This window comes from Brachyhypopomus gauderio, chromosome 7 (assembly GCF_052324685.1).
Source record: "Brachyhypopomus gauderio isolate BG-103 chromosome 7, BGAUD_0.2, whole genome shotgun sequence".
Classification (NCBI taxonomy): Eukaryota; Metazoa; Chordata; class Actinopteri; order Gymnotiformes; family Hypopomidae; genus Brachyhypopomus; species Brachyhypopomus gauderio.
The window spans coordinates 3,955,168-3,976,658 of NC_135217.1; the positions used below are offsets into that span (position 1 = coordinate 3,955,168).

Consider the following 21,491-nt stretch of genomic DNA (forward strand, 5'->3'; position numbering starts at 1 on the left):
CTATTAAAAACATTGAATGCTCTAAAGGTCTAAAGGTTTTCCTCAGGTTAAAGCTCTAAAGGTTCTCTTTAGGTTCTCTAAAGGTTATCCTTGGGTTAAAGCTCTAAAGGTTCTCTTTAGGTTCTTTAAAGGATATCCTTGGGTTAAAGCTCTAAAGGTTCTCTTTAGGTTCTCTAAAGGATATTAACTTCTACAAGATGCTTCCTCAGTAAACTTGGTGCTGATAAATGTATTACATATCAGTGGTTACTATACTTCAATCTTGTCCATTCAGGTGAACGTGTAAGTGTATAATTTCACTTAACGTAGGCACTGACTTATGTAAAGCTTTTTTCAAATTCAAGTTTCTAGAAGACAAAAAGCTTTAAATCCCTGTACCAAGAGGATTCTTTGGGTGTCTTCCAAGACAGCTGCATATTAGTCTAGCAGTCAATGTGTGTCATTTTTTTTCAAATGTTCAAAAGCAAAGTGAACATCGTCGTCATGTAGTAGGACACTAGTGTGCAGTACTATTGTACTACTCTTCTTCATATTACTGAGCTACACTTACACATATCTAAGTATTTCACCATAACCAAATGTATCACTGACTTGGGTTTTAAAGTTGTCTCAGTAAATAGGAAGTAAATGAGATTGCTATAATAGATAATCCAGTGAGACGGGCAGTTTCGGTTATACTGGATTTTTCTGTGTTAACACGAAATCATAGTGATAGGAAAATGAAACTTAAGGCTTGTAGGCAGTGCTCTGTTGTGTTACACCACACCTGTTTGTAGTATGCTACGAGTTTGATGTGTGTTCAGCAACCTGCGTATTACAGTTTATACAGCTGCTACTATTGCTCTTCTGTTCAACACAACTACATACACAGTAAGTAGCCTAATTATGTGTTTGTTGCTTTTTAAAGAATACTTGTGTATATCTGGTAGTACTGGTATATCGTGCAACAATAATCTTCTCTTAAAGATAATGTGGAACTGAGAGGTGGAGGGTGGTGTGGGTGGGGGTGGGTTACCTCAGGAACACCAAAAAGATAAAAACCAGAGACCTCAACTAAGTGACATTTTGTTCCATTTCTCATTTGAAATATTTCTTGTTCTTCCTCAGGATAACTGCAGATGAGTAATAGAGGTGATTTATGTTTTTATGTTCTATATCATATTTATTTCCAAAAAATGTTTTACATTAGTTTTTGGAAATGTCTGTATATATTACATATTTATATCCCATTAACAGGGATCAAAAGACCATGTAAAGACACCCCATCTACTTCACATGAAACACCAAAAAGACACAAATTGCCATGTCCTAGTCCAGAGAAGATGAGTGATGGTAACATTTACATTTCGCTATTATTGTTATTAAAATGTTACCGGATTGAGGCAGACAGTTCCCAGAACGCACGCTTCGAAATTAAAGAGTTCCCGGAGTTCCCGGCTCAAATTAAGCCCTGGTGGATATTTACTAACACACTAGACACACAGCTGATGAACAATATAGATGTCTGTTGAGCACTTGTGCAATACAAAATAACTGTCCTGTGCTGGGAGGTGCAATGAAACTGGTGGTCCTTTCTGTGTTAATAATAATAATAATAATAATTTTATTTATGAGCGCCTTTCAGGATACTCAAGGACACTATACATGGTGTACATAACTTAAGACATGGCACATGTTAAATAAATCAAATCAATAAAATACATTGTTGGAGCAATAACATTGCTCTGCCCCCTAATTTATGGACACTACTGTCCCTCAAGTGTGTTGTAGTGCAGACAGCAGTTCAAAGAAGGTATGGTGCTTGGCATCACGTCTCGAATGAAGTGTGCGTTCACCAGATCCTCCACTGATGGTTGTGCAATAGTGTGAGATTAGCTGATCAGTGGGAATTGACATAACAATGTTGGGAAAAAATGGAAAACAGTGCATAACTAAGACCGACCCTAACACAACCCTATTATATTGATTGTGATTTAACAGTTCATAACATTGTTATTGATATTTGTGTTTTTGTCTTTGCAAGTAACAAGGTACATCAGATTGGCCAAAGTACTTATGCCAAATGTTACATTTAAACTCAGAAATGAAATTGAAAATAGCTCCACCAAGACGATTACTCAATATATCAGGTACAGTAGTAACAGCACATTATTAGCACAAATGCCAAATATTTCAAATTTGTGTAAGAAATGGTTTACTTTTCTTTGAGTACAGGGAAAATATTTCAAAATTGAATAAAGAAATAAAAAAGAAAACGACTGTGGGATTGTTTGGAAGGACGGGGACTGGTAAGAGCTCACTGATCAATGCTGTTCTGGGGGAAAGTAACCTGCTGCCTTCAGGAAGCATTTGTGCCTGTACATCAGTCATCATACAGGTGGAAGCCAATGTGACAAACTCCAACTACATAGCTGAGATTGAATTCATCTCAAAACAGGTACAAGAATATTTCTCTCATAGTATGTTGGCCATAGTACCTGTTTTCTAATGCTCCAAAACACAAAAACAACTCCTATCATTTCTATCCAGTTGTGTTTTTTAATGTTCTTTTAATGTTTTTTCTATGTTCTCTTTTTGTCCTAATAATGTTCTATTAATCTTAAGAATTGGGAAGATGAACTTGAGACACTTTTGAAAGTTTTATCTGAAGATGATGACAAGGATCATGAAATGTTCAATGCAGCAAATGACAAGATTACAGCACTGTATGGAGAAGAAGGTGTTTTTATGGCCAAAGAAAACCTCATGAAAGATGAGAGGTTCTCAGAGATTCCAGAGTTCCTCAAATCCAAAAGGAAAACAATTTCATGCAAAAATGTAGGTTAATATGGACTTCTTTTTGTTGTTTTTGTGAATTTTCAGACAGTGTCTAAAAGCAAGATTCTACGTATGTGATTGAGAATCTTTCTTTGTGTTTATATTGATTTTGCACACACCAGGCTTCTGAGCTCCAAGATTTGATAGCTTGTTATATTCAGCATGATGATTCGAGTCCTGGGGAATGTTACTGGCCGGTAGTGAAGAGTGTGACCATCAAGATTCCTAACTGCAAAGATTTTATGGAGCATGTTGTGTTAGTGGATCTCCCTGGAACTGGAGACTACAACAAGAGCAGAGATGAGATGTGGAGATTGGTGAGTATTGATGGTCATTTTAGAATGTTCTAGAAAGTCCATGTGAAAATTTCCTCATATCTCATGTGCTACAAAGATAGGGCCAGAATGGATTTAGTATAGGGTACCAGACATGGACATTTACTACAGGACACCAGTAATATTTATGGCACAATTGAAACAGTAAGAAATATACGTATAAATGACAGATGGGAGTGGGAACTGGTTTTCTGAATTGCTGCTACACAACACAACATTTTCACATTTGCAGGCAACAAACTGTCACGGTGAGGCGGCCCCCTACCGGCCGCCTCTGTCCACAGCCGCTGTTGTTGTTGTTTGGTGACGTCATGTGCGTCCCTCAGGTGGGCGGAGCCCGTGATCCGTCTCACCTGAGGGTCATTTGTTTGCCTATATATGTCTTGTCTTTGTACCAGTTGACCGCTGGTCATTATATCCTTAATTTGGATCTTTTGCACGGGTTTTGGTTTGCACACTTTCTATTAAACCATCCTTTTTCCCTGAGACTTGGCGTGATCGCTTCCTTTTAGTTGCTCACCCCTGCCCGTCACACAAACAAAAAGGAACATGGGTAATTATTAAATTACTGTAACATGTAGTGAGTGACAGGCTGAGAGAAGCAATATTTATTAAAGGCAAATAATAAATATCAAGCGTGACACCTGATTGGCCATTGACAGCTGACTATAGCACGTTATTAATATTCTTCATATACATAACCTTTATTTAATATTCTTTGATGGTCTACAGAAACTGCAAGATTGTTCTACCGTGTGGATTGTAAGTGAAATAAATCGTGCTGGTTCTGACAAGGAGGCCTGGAATCTTCTGTCCAACAGTGTAAGAGACATGGCAGAACGTGGAGAGTGCAGTAGTATCTCATTCATCTGCACCAAGACTGATGACATCAACCCCCAGAGCTACATGAGGTTAACAATAGTTATAGTTCTTTAAACTGTAATGTTATAATTACTATATCTGCTTCTTTTCATATGATGTAGCGGAACGAGAAAACATATGGCGTACTTACCATTTAGCTTACTGTGTTTACTACCCACCTTATTAAAGTCCATAAATATGGGTGTCAATGCATTTTTGACATATGAATAGATTAGTTAAATTAAAATGTAAATATTTTTGACTGGAAATTTCAAAATGACAAAAACATTTTGAAATGTAGATCTGCCAAGCTCATAGATGAAGACTTTCAAATCACATCAGAGGTAATAATGACTTTAAAATAATTTTTAAAGCAAAATTAAATAAATATAAAGAAATAAAGTTAAATTAGCAAGGACAGTGTTACCACGAGTTAAATGTAGTATAAACAAAATGTTTCTACCTTACAGGACCCTCAGTACGCCAGTAAGAGAAAAGCTGCATGTATAAAACACAGAAATAGAACAGCTAAGGAAAAACTGAGGAACATTTTTAACCAACAAGACACAATAAAGGTAGTTTTCTTCAATTGTTTATTGTATCAAAGTACAGAGATACCAATCTCAAATTTGGTTTGAGGAGCTATTTTCATATTGCTTTTCATACTCATATGGTAATCTATGTTGTATAGGATGAGTAGTATTGTAATTATATTTATAGAGGTAATTTAGGTATGTAAGCCTTAAATAAATGAATCTCATTAATTATTAATAAATGCATAACAAACTAGCCATCCACATTTTTTAACTGAATTCCAATCATAAGTGAAGTGGAGGCTTTAAGCCTTGTATTGACATTCAGTAATTTCTTTGTTTTGGATAAGGCTGTTGTCTGTTATTTTTTATTCGTTTTGAATGCCAAGTTGTCATTATTCCAGATTATCATGTATAACTCATACAGTTATTGTAACAAGCTCAGATACTGTTTCTGCTAGTGTGGGCAGACTCTAATCACTGGAACCAGAGCTTGTGTTCCAGCTGTGTGACTTCTATCACAGCAATTCCCCTTGTTCACCTGTAGTCTGTTGTATGTGCTTCATTTACCATGTGTTGTTGTTTTAGTTCTGTGTTCCTACCCAGCTCTTGTTATGTATCTTACCTGAGTCTCGTCCCCAGTCCCTCCTGGTAACTGTCCCCGGATGTTCCTTGTTTGTCCTCCCCATATATTTACACTGCTGGTCTTTGTCTTGTTCTATAGTTGGTGTTGTATGTCTGCTTGTGTCTCATCCTTGCTGGACAATGTGCACTTTGTTCTTCATGTTTTCAGTTGTCACCTTGTTAATTCAGTAGTTTTGAAATATTCTGAAGTTTGTCAGTTTGTCAGTAGCCCCACCTTTGCGTGGTCAAGAGACATTTTCTAGGACAGTAAAAATGACCACTAACATCTAACACAAGAGTTATGAGCTTTAAGGTATGCTTGACTCCCAATCAATGGTTTTCCTCTTCTCCCTGTTCTAGGAACATTTCAATTGTGGCAACAACTTCTTTTCTGTGTTCACTGTGAGTTCTGAAGAGTTTACCAAAGAAAATCCACTTTTGAAACCAGAGGATACAGGTAAAGCATACATTCTTCCAGACACATTAAGGCATTAATATAAAAAGACATTGATCAATAGTTGGTCAGCATGGGATTCTCTAATCTCAACAAATGCAGAAATCCCTAAACTCAAGAACCTCCTGAGGTCATACAACAACACTCACACAACTGAAACTGCAAATCTCTATATCTCTGGTGCACTTGGATGCCTCTCCCCGATTCAATGCTTCAAGGTCACCGACACTCTCATGGTAAGTCACATCACAGAATTAACATCTTGGCTCTAGTGCGATAGAAGCCAAGTGTGATAGAAAAAATGTACAGTATCTATAGTATCTAAACATTTATTTGGAAACATTTATTTGCTTTTTGGCAGAACACTTTGGTGCAGTCTACTCAACCCAGCTATCTATGGTTACAAATATCCTTAGGTTAAGCATCATGCCTCATACCATAGAGCTACAGTATGTACATTATTCATTCACCAAAAGCAAATTGATAGTTTAGACTGAGCTGTGTGTGGAGATATCAACACACTGAATGTGAGGTGATAGTTCTTGTAAGGAAGTGAAGTGTATAGGGTGAAGTGCTTTGATATTGACCACATTCACCGTGTAAAGAACCTGGATGTACCAACATGTCAGGTGATATCCCTGACCTAACAGCTAATTCCCTCTGGAAGCAACGAGTTGCCAATAATTTGAGGGTCTTTAAGACAGATCAATGGACAAGTTTTGTCCACTTTTGCTAAGGCTGGTCCTTCTAAAACTGAGAACAAATCCGTACATGGTTCTAAGAAGATGGCTCTAAAAATACCTTGTTACCTTCTTTAATTGTTGTGGTCTTCTGATGAGCAGCTTGCAAGAAGCTGTGGTGTTGTCTGGGGTTACGTACTAACACAACACCCCTAAATGTGCTCAGACTATGCCACCCCACTTTTATACTGGGTAGGGGATCCCTATGAGGCTTCTCAAATGAATCAGTAACAAGTCTGAGGAATCACCATATACTTACATCAATGACAAGAGAGTACATCCTTTAAAAAACTGCACGGCAAAACTGTTACAACAATGCACTCAATAATGGCAGTATGCAAAGCCATCAATGCACACCCCAAATAAAACTTCAAGTGACTGACCCAGGTACAAATAAACAAAAATATGAAGGAGTATAACAACCCCGCCACCTCTCAAAATAACCCAAATTAACCATACACAAAAAATTATGAAAAGAAAACTTCCTACAAACCAAAAGTGTCAGGGCTGGCTCGGATGCTGTTCCCCCAGCCGTCACTAAGGGCGCCCGAGTCAGTCCCAGACTAAATCGGCGTAATCAGCAGTGATTCGTCTCAGCTGTTTGTTAGGCTTCTTAAGGAAGCTTGTGGAGACGAAACACTGCTGAATCGTTGTGGTTATGCCGATGCGTTCTCAGCCAGTCTCTGCATTCTCTGTGGTTGCTTCTCGTGGTGTCTCGCCACCTCTCTCTCTCATTCTTTCTCTTAACTCATTCGAGTCTCTATCTCCTGCGTCGCTTCCTGAGCCATCTCAAGTTTTCCAAATCCTATATATCTTCCTATCCGTTTTGCCTTTATTTTTGGGAAGGGTTTTATTTTGCTGCGGCGTTTTCTGCCTGCTGTCAGTTACTTCCCCTGGCATCTTTGGCTTTGTTTTCACGTTGTATTTATCCACGCGGTTTTAGTTACTGTTGTTATTTTGTTTTTCTCCCGTCTCTCTATGGTTGAGTATAACTTATCACACGTCGTATTTCCCATGTTGTTTTTAGGTTCTCTTTTCTCCGTGCCCTCACGGCTTTGATCTTTTTGTTTACGCGTTGTCTTCCGCATTGTTTTGTTTTGGTGTTTTTGAGTCGCTGTGTGCGTTCTCTCTCTCGCTATTACTTTTGATGTGTGTCAAACGTATTGCTCTTGCAGGCTGGCACTTGGGTCTCTGCCTTTCTGTTTTATTTCATGAGGTGTGTACGTTCCCGTGTGTTGCCTCTCAATGAACACCAGCACCAATAACCAGAGTTGTATAGTAACGAAGTAGAACTACTTCACTACTGTACTTAAGTACTAAAATGCTGTATCTGTACTTTACTGGAGTGTTATTTTGTTCTCCTACTTCCACTTTTACTTCACTACATATTTTCCATCAGTTTAATACTTTTACTCCAATAAATTTTTTACGTGCTGTATAGTTACTCGTTACAATTATAAACATGTTAACTGGCGCTGTCACCGGGTTAAGCGAGCAGGCTGTCTTATGAGAAAACTGCGCATGCTCCGGTCGCGTCTCGTTTACTCTGCTGCTGCCTTCGCTGAACACACGAGCTTCGTAATCTAGGTTCACTTGACACGTCATGACTGCCGCAAGGGTCCACGCGGAAAAAATGATGCAATCGCGCTGGCTCCGCCAATGCGCATTGGCCACGCGCGCGGTCGCGTCGCGAGGTCGTGCACCTCTCGATTTTTGTGCGTGCGAAGTTACAAGGTGGAATTTATGCACTTGTGCGGCACTTTGAAGGTCCATTTTCAGTATTTTCCAGCACCTTCAGCTTGATTTACATATTTATACAAATACACATATATTCGAAATTATTCCAAATAATTATCTTTTTAGCCTATCTCATTAAAAGAGATGGTACAGTGTTTGGTAACAGCAGAAGAGCGCAGTAAGCACGACTTAGGTTAGATATCTTAGCTAACTAACCTAATTATGTTCATGGCGTGCTGCAGAATTCACTTAATATTAGCTGGCAATAAAGGCGACGTGCTGACTAATCATGTGTCCATTTTTATAGTGTAGTGTTTTTATAGGGTAAGGGCATTTAATGAGGGTAAACGCAGGGCAGTAGGCTCACCCTTAGAATCCGACGGATGGATTTTACGTGCAAAATACACCTCGTTTTCACAGCTAAATGAAGGCATGAATTTGTACTTCTGCGTCAAACCTACGACGTAGCGGGACATAGGTTATCTGTTTTTTGTGTACGAAGCGTTAACCCCAGTTTTTTAAGTACATAAAGAACACTTGTATTTGTGATCTTTGACATCTTTGATTTGTAAGTGATATATAAAAACAATTTATAATCAAACTTTAATGGCTTTCTGTAATTAATTCAAAACACAATACTTGTTCTTTTTACTTTCAGTACGTGAGTAATACATTTTAGACTAAACTACTTGCAATACTTAAGTACAAAAAATGCTGAATACTTTTGTACTTCTACTTAAGTAAATTTTTTAAAGAACACTTCAACTTCTACTCAAGTCAATTTTTTGATAGAGTACTTGTACTTTTACTCAAGTATGGGTCTCGAATACTTCATACAACACTGCCAATAACACATGAGGAGGAGGTGGCCTGTTATGGTAGGCTGAGACTTTATCGTTCCTGCCACCTGTCAGTCTTAATCACCACGTTTTACCCCCATCCCACTGAGAAATGCAAGTGGCTTTCAGTGCCTGTCACCCCTTCCTAGTCATACCACACAGTCGTTGTCCATGCAGGGGTAAGAGCAGGAGGCATATACTGTGTGTAATAGATGTTTGCATGAACCTACTTCCATCCAACACAGCCTGCATCCCCAGCCTCTCTGGCTTTCAGCACTTCCTCATCTCCAGGGACCTCAGAAACAGCACCACCACACGCTGGGACTTCACACAGAAGGCCCGGTCCGTCGGCTCAATCCGCAAATGTCTGTAGGTGTAGTGCTGAGTTGATCGCACTGGACAAAGAGAGGCTTCGGCTTGAAAAAGAACATCTCCGGCTGAAACGAGAGCATCTCCAGCTGAAACGGGAAAAACTACAGCAGCGAGAGCGGCACCACCAGGATATGGTTTGGCAAAAAAAGTCTAAACAAAACATCCTGTCTAAACAATCAGCACCAGAAGAAACACAATTCAACAGATCCTCAATTTCAGTGCCAAGGTGAGTTTATTAAAAGTAAATGTAACAACTTATAGACTTAGCATTTCTGTATTATAGATCCATAAAGCAATAATGTCTTTTAGATATTTTCATAATTAATGTAATCTCTTTCCAGCCACGTGCCAAGGAAACCCAAATGAGAATTCTGAATTGATAGAACTTATATAGTTCCAGTTTAATGTACACATGTTCAACATTGTGGATGATCCCTCCCAACATTCTCAAATAAACGCTCAGAAATGCTGACCACAAAGTACTGATGAGCCTTTGAACAAGGCTGATGTAAGACAGTGATTTGATAACAACAAGAGGTCAAACAGGAGAAAGACACAAACGGGGGAGATGACCAGAGGTGCTTTTGTCTGGAGTTGGCATGACGGTACTATATGAATAAAGTGTTTGTATCTAGAGAGAATGTAGATATCAATAAAATAAAAACATTTTAACACTTGTTGTTGTTGCACACATTAAAAGACAGGAGCCTCCACGCATGCAGAAGGGGGGGGGGGGGAGTATTTTTCTTTTCCTTTTTTACCTGTAATTCAGGACACACAGTTAGCCATGTGTTCGCATCTTTATCCAACTGAGGCAAAGCTGCTTACGTATGGAATTAAAAGAGAATTAGGGAGCACCACTCACCACCTAGTGTCCAATCACCATCACCCCTCTTCCCTGGAAATTATGGGGGGTGTCACTTCTCCAGTCCACTATATTGTGGTGGCCTCTAAAACTCGGCCCTGTGTTAGTGGCAGGGCGGCGTCACTACCCATGAGCCCCTGCGGCTCCCTAGCAATGTTCGGTGTACTAATGTAAATGTTGTCATGTAATATGGGTGTTTGTTATTTAGTCATGTATGTTATTAAGTTTAGTCCCCCTTTTGTCATTTTATGGTATGAGTGCGTTTATGAGTCTCCCTCCGTATGTGTGTAACGTTGCCATGTTGATGCCTTGCCCTTATGTTATGTGTTAGTCGAGTCTGTGTGTTCTGCGTGATCACGGCTCCCTTACGTGATTACGTTGCGGAGGCAATCATATAAGAGCCTTGTTACGCTGACAATGGATCTGCCTGCTGCAATACTGTTGGAACCAGTTCCAGTAGGGAATTCACTTGAAGTCAATGATGATGCATAATTTCCTTACACAATTTTGTTTTACCAACAATATTTTTTACACTATACATACTTGCACTATGTAGCTCTCACATAAAGTATATATTTCAGGGAGAGACATTCAGTTTACATGAGATGTTGAATAAAAATATCTAAGATGAGAATAAATAAAATCTTTAACTTAAATATTTTAGTACAGAGGGTGCTAAACATTCACAAGGCGTTTGAGAATGTTCCTGAGGTTTCTATAGTAGACTGATTTGTTCTTGGGGTAGTTTGTTAATACCCGAAGGAAGAGCAAATAAATATTTGCTGAAACTAGGTACAACCCTGTGAGAGATCCAGTTTCTGCACTGGATGCTATTTTTCTGTACTATGTGTCTATTATCTAGCTCAACAATTAAACGTGGTTATTCACAAGGCTTATTTAAGTCAATGTACTTCTCTTTGTATGGTTCAGAATTTTCCTATAATTAAAATAAACAGCTGTATAAACGATGATATGCAGGTCGCTTAACTGGTTTAAAAGTAATAGCCGACTACAAATGGGTGGGGAATCTACTGAATCATCATGTACAGTCATGTTTTCTGGAGAATGAGTATCACCTACAGGCAGTGCTCGTTTTCTTGTGTGCTACTGCCATTTCCTGCTGACAACTGGTGTGGCAACTTATACTATCAGAAAAAAAAATCCAAATTTGGACCCTTGGGGATGATGGGAAGGACATGTCGCCACTCCAATTCTTCCCCAAAACTATGGGGAACTTATACAGTGCCTTGTGAAAGTATTCGGCCCCCTTCAACTTTTCAACCTTTTGCCACATTTCGGGCTTTAAACAAACAGAGGTGGGTAGAGCATTCAACAATTTTACTCAAGTAAAAGTACTTGGGGTGGTGACGATTGTTGAGTGGGGGGCGGGACACCTTTTGACCCCCCCGTGGCGCCGGCCCTGCATATAATAGATAAAGCATCTTTTTGAAGATCAATTTTGGCAGACACAACTAACAGCGCATTATTTAACTGTCCTTTTTACACATTTGTAATGTAAACATTGGCTGTATATGAGGCCAGGGATGCTCGGGAGGTTTTTCTGTCACTTTCTTGCTACTGGTGGAGAAAGCTTGCGTATGCGATCACGTGACTGCCCGGCTTCATTTCATTGGTCACAAATTTTCAGGTGACAAGACATTGGTCAGTCTTCTTCCTACCCACCTCTGCAAGCAAATTTAATATACAATTAAATTCTTTTTGTGAAGAATCAACAATATGTGGGACACAATTGTGAAGTGGAATGAAATTTATTGGACATTTAAAACTTTTTTTAACAAAAAAAAAAACTGAAAAGTGGGGCATGAAAAATTATTCTGCCCCTTTACTTTCAGTGCAATAAACTCACTCCAGAAGTTCAGTGAGGTTCTCTGAATTATCCAATGTTGTCCTACAAGTCTGATGATAGAATCCACCTGTGTGTAATCAAGTATCCGTATCAATGTACCTGCTCTGTGATAGTCTCAGGGTTCTGTTTAAAGTGCAGAGAGCATTATGAAGACCAAAGAAAACACCAGGCAGGTCTGAGATACTGTTGTGGAGAGGTTTAGAGCCTGATTTGGATAATAAAAAAATTTCCCAGGCTTTAAACTTTTTGGCCAGAATGCAAAACAATATGTTTGGTGTAAAAGCAACACAGCTCATCACCCTGAACACACCATCCCCACTGTCAAACGTGTTGGTGCCAGCATCATGGGTTGGGCCTGCTTTTCTTCATCAGGGACAGGGAAGATGGTTAAAATTGATGGGAAGAAGGATGGAGCCAAATACAGAACCATTCTGGAGGAAAACCTATTGGAGTCTATACAAGACCTGAGACTGGGACAGAGATTTATCTTCCATCAAGACAATGATCCAAAACGTAAAGCAAAATTCCAAGTCAATTCCAGACCTGAATCCAATCGAGAACCTGCGGAAAGAGCTGAAAACTGCTGTTCATACACACACTCTCCATCCAACCTCACTGAGCTCCAGCTGTTTTGCAAGGAAGAATGGGCAAGAATTTCAGTCTCTCGATGTGCAAAACTGATAGACATACCACAAGCGACTTGCAGCTGTAATCGCAGCAAAAGGTGGCGCTACAAAGTATTAAGGAAAGGGGGCTAAATATATTTGCACGCCCCACTTTTCAGTTTTGTCACATACACTGCAAAAAATCTGTGCCAAAAAATAAGAAAAAATATAAACAAAACGAGAAAAAGAATGGTTGAATCAAGCAAAATTATCTGCCAGTATAGTGAGAAAATTTAGCTTGATAAGATTTCTTGAAACAAGAAAAAAAATCTTGCACTAAAAATGATCTTGTACTCTCAAAAAACACTAAAAATGACTTAATTTAAGCAAAACCTACCTAATCAAATATTATTATTAATGCCAAAACTAGCATATTAATCTTGTTTTAAGCAAGATTTTTAAGACTTTTGAGATAAAATTGATCTTGAAATGATCCAGGAAAACTTATTTTGAGCTATATTTTACTAGTATTAGAAAGTTTTGTGTATCACAATAAGCTTGTAATGCTCAAAAGTAGCAATTTTTCCCTCAAAAGTAGCTTTGTGTACCCTTATTTCAAGTGTATTAAACTCATTTTAAGTTCTAAAATAGTGACATTGTCTTAGACTTTAGACCACCACCAACTTGAAATAAGATTAGAAAGGGATTATTTAAGCATTTTAGGATAAAATATGTCCTGAAGTTAGCTGGAAATACTCATATTATGCATTTTATTACTCACTAAGAAGTGCTTTTTTATCATAATAATACACAATTCACCTCAGTTCAAGTGCATTTAACTTATTGTAAGCTCTACAATACTGTAGTGATAATGTTCTAGATTTAAAACAACCACATACTTAATAAAAATAATAAAGTCTTTTGCATTAACAAATATTTTATTTAGCTCTGAAATGCAGGAGTAAACATTTCTTACAGTCCAGTGCATTTAGTCAGTTACACTGAGACAGGATGACTGGAGCACCATGTTTTGGCTCACAGTGTGTATGACCATAATAACATACTAATAATGGTAATAAAAAAACAGCATAACATGCCATATATGTGTAACACATGGATTACAGTCAGACATGATCATCTGAAATCTGTCCCCTCATTACACTTACAAAGTGCTTATTAACATTAACATGAATATCTGATCAATGTGATCTGAGAAGAGCGAGATTTATTGAAGGGAATACCAGAATCGTCGTCGCTTAGCCAGGCAGGGTCAATAACAGGAGGGCAGTCCGAATAACACGCGAACACGGGCATAACGACGACAGGGGAACACGAGAACAGACAAAGAATACCAAAACAAGAACACACTACGGCCAGGTATACGGTCAAACATCCAAAACATCAAAACACCAGACAAAGGACAAGGGAGACTCAGGGGTTTATATACATGGGACAGAAAACGAGGGACAGGTGTGAACGATAATACAGGGGCGTGGTAACAAACGAGGAATCACGAAGACAAACGAGCTGGGCGGGATGAACAGGCAGGGAACACGGACATAAGGGAACCCAGAGTGGCAGCTACGAGAGGGGGCGTTGCCCTACGTGACAGGGGCCGAATACATTCCTTGGGAGGTCTAACAGGGGCCTTTCGGAACAGGCCTGGTAGCCTCTAGAACTGGCCTCAGGCAGGTCGCAGGAACAGGCCGCTGCTGGGCCTCAGGGACTGGGACAGTTTGCTGGCGTACCGCGAGAACAGGAGACACTTTCCGGGTCACGGGAACAGGTGCAGGCACCAGATGGGCCTCAGGAACATTTAGGGTAGCCGTAGGGACGGCCTCAGGAACAAAAGACATCTTCCAGGTCACAGAAGCAGGTGTAGGCATGGGAGTAGACTCTCTCTCGGTCTCAGGAACTAGGGTTGACCCCTTCTGGGGCACAGGAATCAAGTGCAGGAAGGGGAGAGAGAACAGACCCAGGACAGAGATGACACTCAACTGTTTTTATTGGACATGAAGAGACACAGTCACATATTCGGGGAGAATGTAACTTTTACTCCGTTACAATCGGATTTGCACCACGCGCTACCGTTACTTTTGTTTTGTAAATAATTCGTCTTTTCAGTGAGAAGACTGACCAGTCTCGGCACCCGAGTATGAGTGACCAATCAAATGAAGCCGGTCAATCACGTGATCACATACGCAAACTTTCTACACCGTAGCAAGAACTGGGGTGGGGGTTTGGGTGGTGAACGTAAATTGTTGACGGGGGGAGGGGGGGTGTGTAAAATGGGCACAAATTAAGTATTATATCGCGATCGATCGATCGTCAGTGTTTGGCGCCAGAGCAAACTAGTAACTCATTGAATCATAGATATGGATCAGAGGTAAATAAACTAGATTTTTTCGGCGTGAGAAATCGGATGTGTGGCGTGTAAGCGTGTGAAGACGGTCAAATGCGTGTGTCTCACGCTCAATGCGTGAGAGTTTGCAACCTTGGCGTTGCCAATTGTGTCTGCAAACATTTCAGCCTACAAGAACTCAACATCAGATATGAGGAAACACGATGTTTGCTGATGATAAGTTTGCTGTATGTATAATTTTGTGTAATGCTGTATCTCTGAGGCATAACGTTTGTATGATGTAATTATTAAATGTAACACAGTGCAATACTAAAAACCAGTTCTCACACTGATTGTACACACTAGCAATATATGATGATTAAGTCTGCTACAAATTGTTTCAGTTGGTGTCAAGTTGTAGCTACACGTATTGGCTGACAGTCTCATCAGTTAGTGCCTTTGTGGAACACATTAAAGTTACACAGGCCTAATAATTAGGAACAAACAAAAATACATAGGCTATTATTTATAATAAATAATTTATATATATAATATTTATTTATAATAAATAACTTTTTTTATCATTAAAAGTCATAGTTTCCCGTAATTCAATTTCCCATGATGTAATTTACTGACACGAGACAGTACTCATGCATTTACTCACTACTTGAGTAGCTTTTAATCAAAGCACTTTTTTACTTTTACTCAAGTAAATTTTTGGGATGCATACTTTTACTTTTACTTGAGTAACATTTGGTTCAAGTAACTGTACTTTTACTTGAGTTTTACTTGCCCATTATATAAGCTTCCCAAATAAACCCCATAACAAAGTAGTTCTCCAACACCACTACCAGTTAACACTAATAGGAGTAAAAACACAGTTGGCATGTAAATACCTACTTCAATAATTAAAGACACCATACATGCAAATCAGTTTATAATAGATAATAATTCCCATTCCCATCAAAACAGAACATGCAAGACGAAGAAACAAATAAGCATAAGCTGTGACTTCCTGGAATGATAAAACAATATCCGATATAAAAAATAAACAAATAAAGCAATGAATTCATTAAAATATGAATTAAGCAATCTGGAATGACAGCAAGGGTCATGGTACAAAAGCTTTGGCAACAGCTGTAACATTTTTACAGGTCTGAACATCTGGGTTTGGATTTTACAAACTGCTTAAATTATTTTAAATGGCAAAAGTAAATATAATTAAAATACATTTGTGTAGATAATAAAACTTATAGATCATTAACAACATTGTAGGCATTATTTCATGAGGGCATAATCTGAAGGAGAAGAAAGGTTTTATTATGAAAATATCTGACCTACAGACCAGACTGGTTAAACAACAACATATTTGATGAGGAAACCACTGGGCATATTAGCACCAGTAGAGGTTGATTAAATTCAAACAAAATGTTGATATAATTCTTTAGCAGCCAATTAATCATAGACATGAGTAATTAACTTCTTCAGTTCCTTTATCTCATCAGAGACATCTACAATGAAGAAAAATATTCAGAATTTATCGCTTGGGAATTTATTTAAGCTTTGTGAGTTACATTTATAATATTAAAATTATGGTGAGAAATGGCCATGCACTTGTCTTTAATAATCACTTACCTATGTGAGGCAAGGTGTTTTTAGTATAGACCAAATTGTTCATTGCTTCTACAAGTCTTGTATTTATCACAATGAAGGTTTCATTCTGTTTAAAAGAACATGCCAGTGTTGACGTAATGACACGGAATTTGGATTTAATATACATTCATTGCAGAAATACCAACCATCATATAATCAAATATCTTCAGCAGGTCTTCCTGTGCGTTCTGGAACATGGAACTTCTTGATGACTCGATGTGGTCCAGCAGGATGGCCTGTTTCTTTTTCATCGAGCCTGTCCCAGAAACTTCAGCAGCTTCTACAGCAGGACAACAGTGATCACGACTTTGTGGAGATACATTAGGATTCAGCATTGTCCGAGCCATAAGCAGTAGTTTACCCTCATAACAAGGCAGCATTGAGGTCTTAATGGACTCGGCAAGGGAGGCATATATTCTCTTTTTTTGCTGAAGAACTTGTTGTTTAAGCATAACCTTCATGTTGTTTTCCTTTTGGAATGAACAAATGAAAAATAAAATAAAATGGTGAAAAAAGCAGGAAATATAATCATGCTCCAATATCATCAACGCTGTACACATTTTGATGTATAAGGTCTGACAGCCAAGAACAGGAGGCTGATTGTGGAGCAGGATTCGCTTTCCAACATGCAGCAGTGGGGCTGAACAATAAAACACTATAGGAGCCCTTATAGTAACTGAAGACTGTGGAACATCTTACACCATCCATCATGGTTGTCAGGTAACATCATATTTAGACCAATGGTATAGAATACTGTATAAATTATATATAATGTTGAGACAGTACTGACTTGTTTACCTCAGTTTTAAGGAATTTCAGCATGTGGCTTAGCACTGGGGAATCTTCATAGTTATGCAGCAAGTCCTCTGGTATTATAGTGAAGCTGTCAATCTTTGTTTGCAGTGAATCTGCGTTTACATCAGTTTCATTCCTCTGGAGGCCCCTGGATAAATAATGAAATAAAATATTAATTATCTAGAAGGAAACACGATATACACAACCATGAAGGTGGAACACTCAATTACATTTGTCCCTGACATTTTCCTGATGTGACAGGGGAAATCTTCACTGAAACATGGTTACTAATTTCAAGAGATCTTAGAACAAATATAAAGCAGCATGCGCTGAGGAGCTGAGGAGAGTGAGATTTAATAAAGGGAATTCCAAAATCAGGGTCATACAAGAAAGCATTGGTCAAATCCGATAATGAGTCAGAACATGAAACATGGAGAGGCATAACTGAACGCAAAGTATAACAAGAGACTAAGACAATGAACGATATCCTTTAAACAAAACACAGGTGGAATGCATAACAAACTAGACAACCAGGATACAGAAAACAGTGACTGGGCAGTGAAACGAAAAGTAATCATAGAACAATGAACAAAACAACAGACCACGGTTAGGGAAACGCAGGGGCTCTAAATACACAGAACTAACAAGACACAGGTGGAAACACTGACGACACAGGCATGGCAGATGGAGGGAAACCATGACGACAAATGACAAGGCGGGATCAACAGGCAAGGAGAAACACAGACACGAGGAACAGATGACCGGAGTGACAGCTAGAAGAGGGGGCGGAGACCTACGTGACAACAAAAGAAGAAATTATGGTGCTGGAAGCTTTTTGAACTGAGAGAGTTGAGAAGACTTTTGTTTGTGTTTTGTCGCACATGTTCTAATATATTCAGGCTTTAATTCTGATTAGTCTGCTTGGATTTAATGCTGTTTTGGTATTTACCTTTGCGTGTGCTGTAACCTGTTTTTGTTTTCCTTGGACTGTTCTTTGCATATTCAAACTATTTGATTTTACTTGTGAGCCTGATACTTTACCTAGTAGTTTTGTTTGAAATGAGCAAAACGCAGTTCACTACTCACGAAAAGAAGTCACTGAATACTTTATCGATGTGATTGTACATGTGTTCCACCAGGCATCTATTCAGATCTGATTCTACTCCAGTCTTAGACCTGTAGTATCCATCATTACTGCACAATGCCGCTAGAGTGCGGTGAAATCCCTGACGGCCCTTTCTTTTCTGAGTACACAAAAGAAATTTGTCAGTATGAAATAAATCATTTGAAATTGATCACAGATATTAGATTAAGAGAAAACAACTCACCGGTTCCATCACTGTTTTTGCATTTTCAATACAGTTTCTTTCAGATTCCGCTGCTCCATTTGAGAGATGTTTTTTTAGAGAATGTAAAATAGTTGTTAAATATTCTTGCATGTTTGCAGATGCGTTCTGAAGATTATTCATCAACTGCAGATACAAATCATATCTCTCCCTCTAGAACAGAAATGTGAGAATGACTTAGTAAGTGCAAGTATGTATAGTGTAACATACATGCACCAGATGCACCAGCAAGATAGTGAGACTGATTTTGTTGGGTTTCATGTCTATGCTCTTCAGGAATGGTGCGTGTGCTACAGACTGATAGTCACTGAGCTCCATGGACGTAATTTTGATTTCAAAAGTGGGGGGGACATGGATTCGTCGCTATTTAAATATTTGGTTTTAACCGTAAAAACTGGGTTATGGTTATGCTCTTGGAACATCCTGTGATTGGTTAAGGTAGGATTTGTGTTTAATTACTTTTGCCTCAGATTCTGGTAAATTCCAGGCTTTTTATCCTAACCTTGTTGCTTGTTAGCTGTTGTTGGCTGTAATTAGTCACTCTAGGTGTAGTTTCTCCCTGGTCCAAGGTGTGAATTAGGGGGCAGATATAGCACTAACTAAAACAGATAAATTAGGACAACTCCGCTACAGACGCATGCAGTAGCTTCTGACCTCAGTCAATGATTCTACACTCTTTGCTTTAATCTACGTTCCTCCAAAGACACTGATTCTATAACCCAGCTAAGTCTCAACTTATTCTGCCATTCTCTTTCCCTACTAGTATCCATAAAGCTTGTTCTATTCTATAATGTGTCTGCCAATTCCTGTGTATGTATCCCACAGAGCTCATAGATACCATCATAGCCATCGTAACACCAAGAACTTAATGGCGCATTTCCACTAGGGCCTGCTTGGCGCGGTACGGTTCGATACGGATCGATTCGCAACGGAACGGTACGGTTGCGTTGTGTTTCCATTACAATGGTGGACCAACACAATGTGGGTGGAGTCGCTGTTGGCGCGCGGGTTGTAGTGTCGTGACATCATTTGTATGCGACCACAACACCGGTCGATGCCCCTTAACACATACCATTATAGTATCTTATTTATCTTTATCTTTATTATTGTATGTGGTTGCTCTAATTATTGATAATAATTTGGTATTACTCAAACAGCCTGAACACACCCTGCATAAAAAGCATCAGTCATACAATCAAATGAAATCAAACTTTATTATGAAATATAGATATTTAAAGTACAACATATGTAAATAATATAGTTATAGTTTAAAAAAGTGCAAAAAGCAAATTACCTAAAAATAACGTATAGCTTTATATGAAATAAATATTTATAGTACTACAAGCAACATTTTGTGTGCTTTTACTGGCGTCTGTCTCGCATGGTGTTCACAAGTTCGCCAAGCACCCCAAGGTAGAGTCCTGCACGGGTCCGATTTTTGAGACCCGTACCCACCCATATCCGCAGAGTACAGCACCCACCCGCCCGCGAACCCGTGGCTATTTCAAAGTTAAATCCGTACCCGCCCGGACCCGTTAATATTCTATCCGTTACCCACCCGTGCCCGTGAAAAATCACACAAATCGAAAGTATTCCTATAGAGCACTTTATTTTTCAATGCGCCTCTGAAAAAACGTCAGTACAACACAAAATAAAATATAAGGTTGCTGTGCAGGAACAGTAGGCTATGGCTATTCCTATCTAAAATTAGCAACTGCAAAACGAGAGGGAACAAATGCCAGTATAACAACTAAATAAAATCGCATAGGTTCACAAATCTATCCTAGGTTACTGCGCAGGAACAGTATATCGTCCACAGTCCCAGGTTTGAGCTGCGTTCTGTGCTCTTGGATCACAAATCCTAAACGTCAAGTTCTCTCTCGTCATTTTTCCTTGTTCTAGCACGGCCACCCATTTGCTTTGTAACCACCAAGCAAGCTACAATAAATGCCCGGTACTGCGTTATAACCAGCCTCTGCTCATGTTTCCGCTGGAAAAGAACCGAAGTTTGGGTATTACCCCAGAACAGGTAAAGAGTAAAGTTCAGCTCGCTCTGGCCAACGGAGCTACGGTATAAGTAAGCTCCCCTGAGCTTCGCCACCACCATCGGGAGGCGCTAATCAGGCAAAATGTAACACTATGTTCATTACGTAGCAAATAAAAGCCTACTAAAAATGACCACTTATTTAACTTACCCGCCCGCATACCCACCCGTATTTTAACTTACCCGCCCGCATACCCACCCGTAAAATTTCGGTATGTGTAAAACCCACCCGTTTCAGCATCTATTTGCCCGTACCCGTGGGTACCCGCGGGTACCCGACCCGGTGCAGGACTCTACCCCAAGGAAAGCCCGGTTGAAGGAAACACTTTCCGCCAACTCCGCTCGCCTCGTCAGTGGAAGGGGAATCTTGAACGTAAAAAATAACAAATATTAAACACAAGTATTCCCGTGAAAGCTACAACGATATTGCGTAACTGCACAAACTGTGTAGCACGTCATCGCTGCGCATGCTTTGTTTATGGCTACAGCTAACTAGCAACTAGCAAGGCTAAGAGCTAGCTATTGTACAGTAGTGACTGTGGTGGTAACATTAACTACAAACACAGCTCTAAATTCCTGCGTTTACAATAGATGCGTTCATATTACGTTCATATTACATCTTTTACGAGCCTAGTAAAACTGAAATCACAATACACTCACCAT

General features: G+C 39.2%; 2 protein-coding genes across 5 annotated transcripts in view; one reads left to right on the forward strand and one right to left on the reverse strand.

The window, feature by feature from the left end:
• Positions 1–768: 768 nt before the first annotated feature.
• Positions 769–10,975, forward strand: LOC143518502 (nuclear GTPase SLIP-GC-like). Of its 2 annotated transcripts, XM_077011000.1 has the most exons (14): positions 769–870; positions 1,108–1,131; positions 1,237–1,332; positions 2,024–2,129; positions 2,215–2,437; positions 2,605–2,817; positions 2,940–3,134; positions 3,885–4,063; positions 4,315–4,357; positions 4,484–4,588; positions 5,531–5,627; positions 5,727–5,860; positions 9,186–9,538; positions 9,654–10,975. In XM_077011000.1, exons 2-14 carry the CDS (start codon positions 1,119–1,121, stop codon positions 9,676–9,678), a joined length of 1,782 nt encoding a protein of 593 aa, XP_076867115.1. In that variant the 5' UTR covers positions 769–870; positions 1,108–1,118; the 3' UTR covers positions 9,679–10,975. The 2 variants fall into 2 exon arrangements, with proteins under 2 accessions (XP_076867115.1, XP_076867116.1); XM_077011001.1 differs by lacking the exon at positions 9,654–10,975 and having other exon boundaries at positions 9,215–9,462.
• A 4,627-nt stretch (positions 10,976–15,602) lies between these two features.
• The window catches only part of LOC143518503 (nuclear GTPase SLIP-GC-like), a 37,483-nt gene continuing 31,594 nt past the window's right edge, over positions 15,603–21,491 (reverse strand). For 2 of the 3 annotated variants that reach the window (XM_077011003.1, XM_077011004.1), the window contains exons 13-19: positions 18,767–18,937; positions 18,525–18,682; positions 17,442–17,586; positions 17,005–17,113; positions 16,790–16,923; positions 16,626–16,710; positions 15,603–16,501 (exon numbers count right to left, since the gene is read on the reverse strand). In XM_077011003.1, coding sequence (XP_076867118.1) covers positions 16,446–16,501; positions 16,626–16,710; positions 16,790–16,923; positions 17,005–17,113; positions 17,442–17,586; positions 18,525–18,682; positions 18,767–18,937 — 858 coding nt within the window. In that variant the 3' untranslated portion in view covers positions 15,603–16,445. Of the gene's footprint in view, positions 16,502–16,625; positions 16,711–16,789; positions 16,924–17,004; positions 17,114–17,441; positions 17,587–18,524; positions 18,683–18,766; positions 18,938–21,491 lie in introns of those variants that run through there. The other variant, XM_077011005.1, reaches the window with a different exon arrangement.

Excerpts from the sequence above, each read along its gene's own strand:
- LOC143518502 (XM_077011000.1), top strand. Across the intron at positions 3,135-3,884 it reads GAGATGAGATGTGGAGATTG|AAACTGCAAGATTGTTCTAC; the intron begins GTGAGTATTGAT and ends GATGGTCTACAG. Across the intron at positions 5,628-5,726 it reads TTTGAAACCAGAGGATACAG|AAATCCCTAAACTCAAGAAC; the intron begins GTAAAGCATACA and ends CAACAAATGCAG.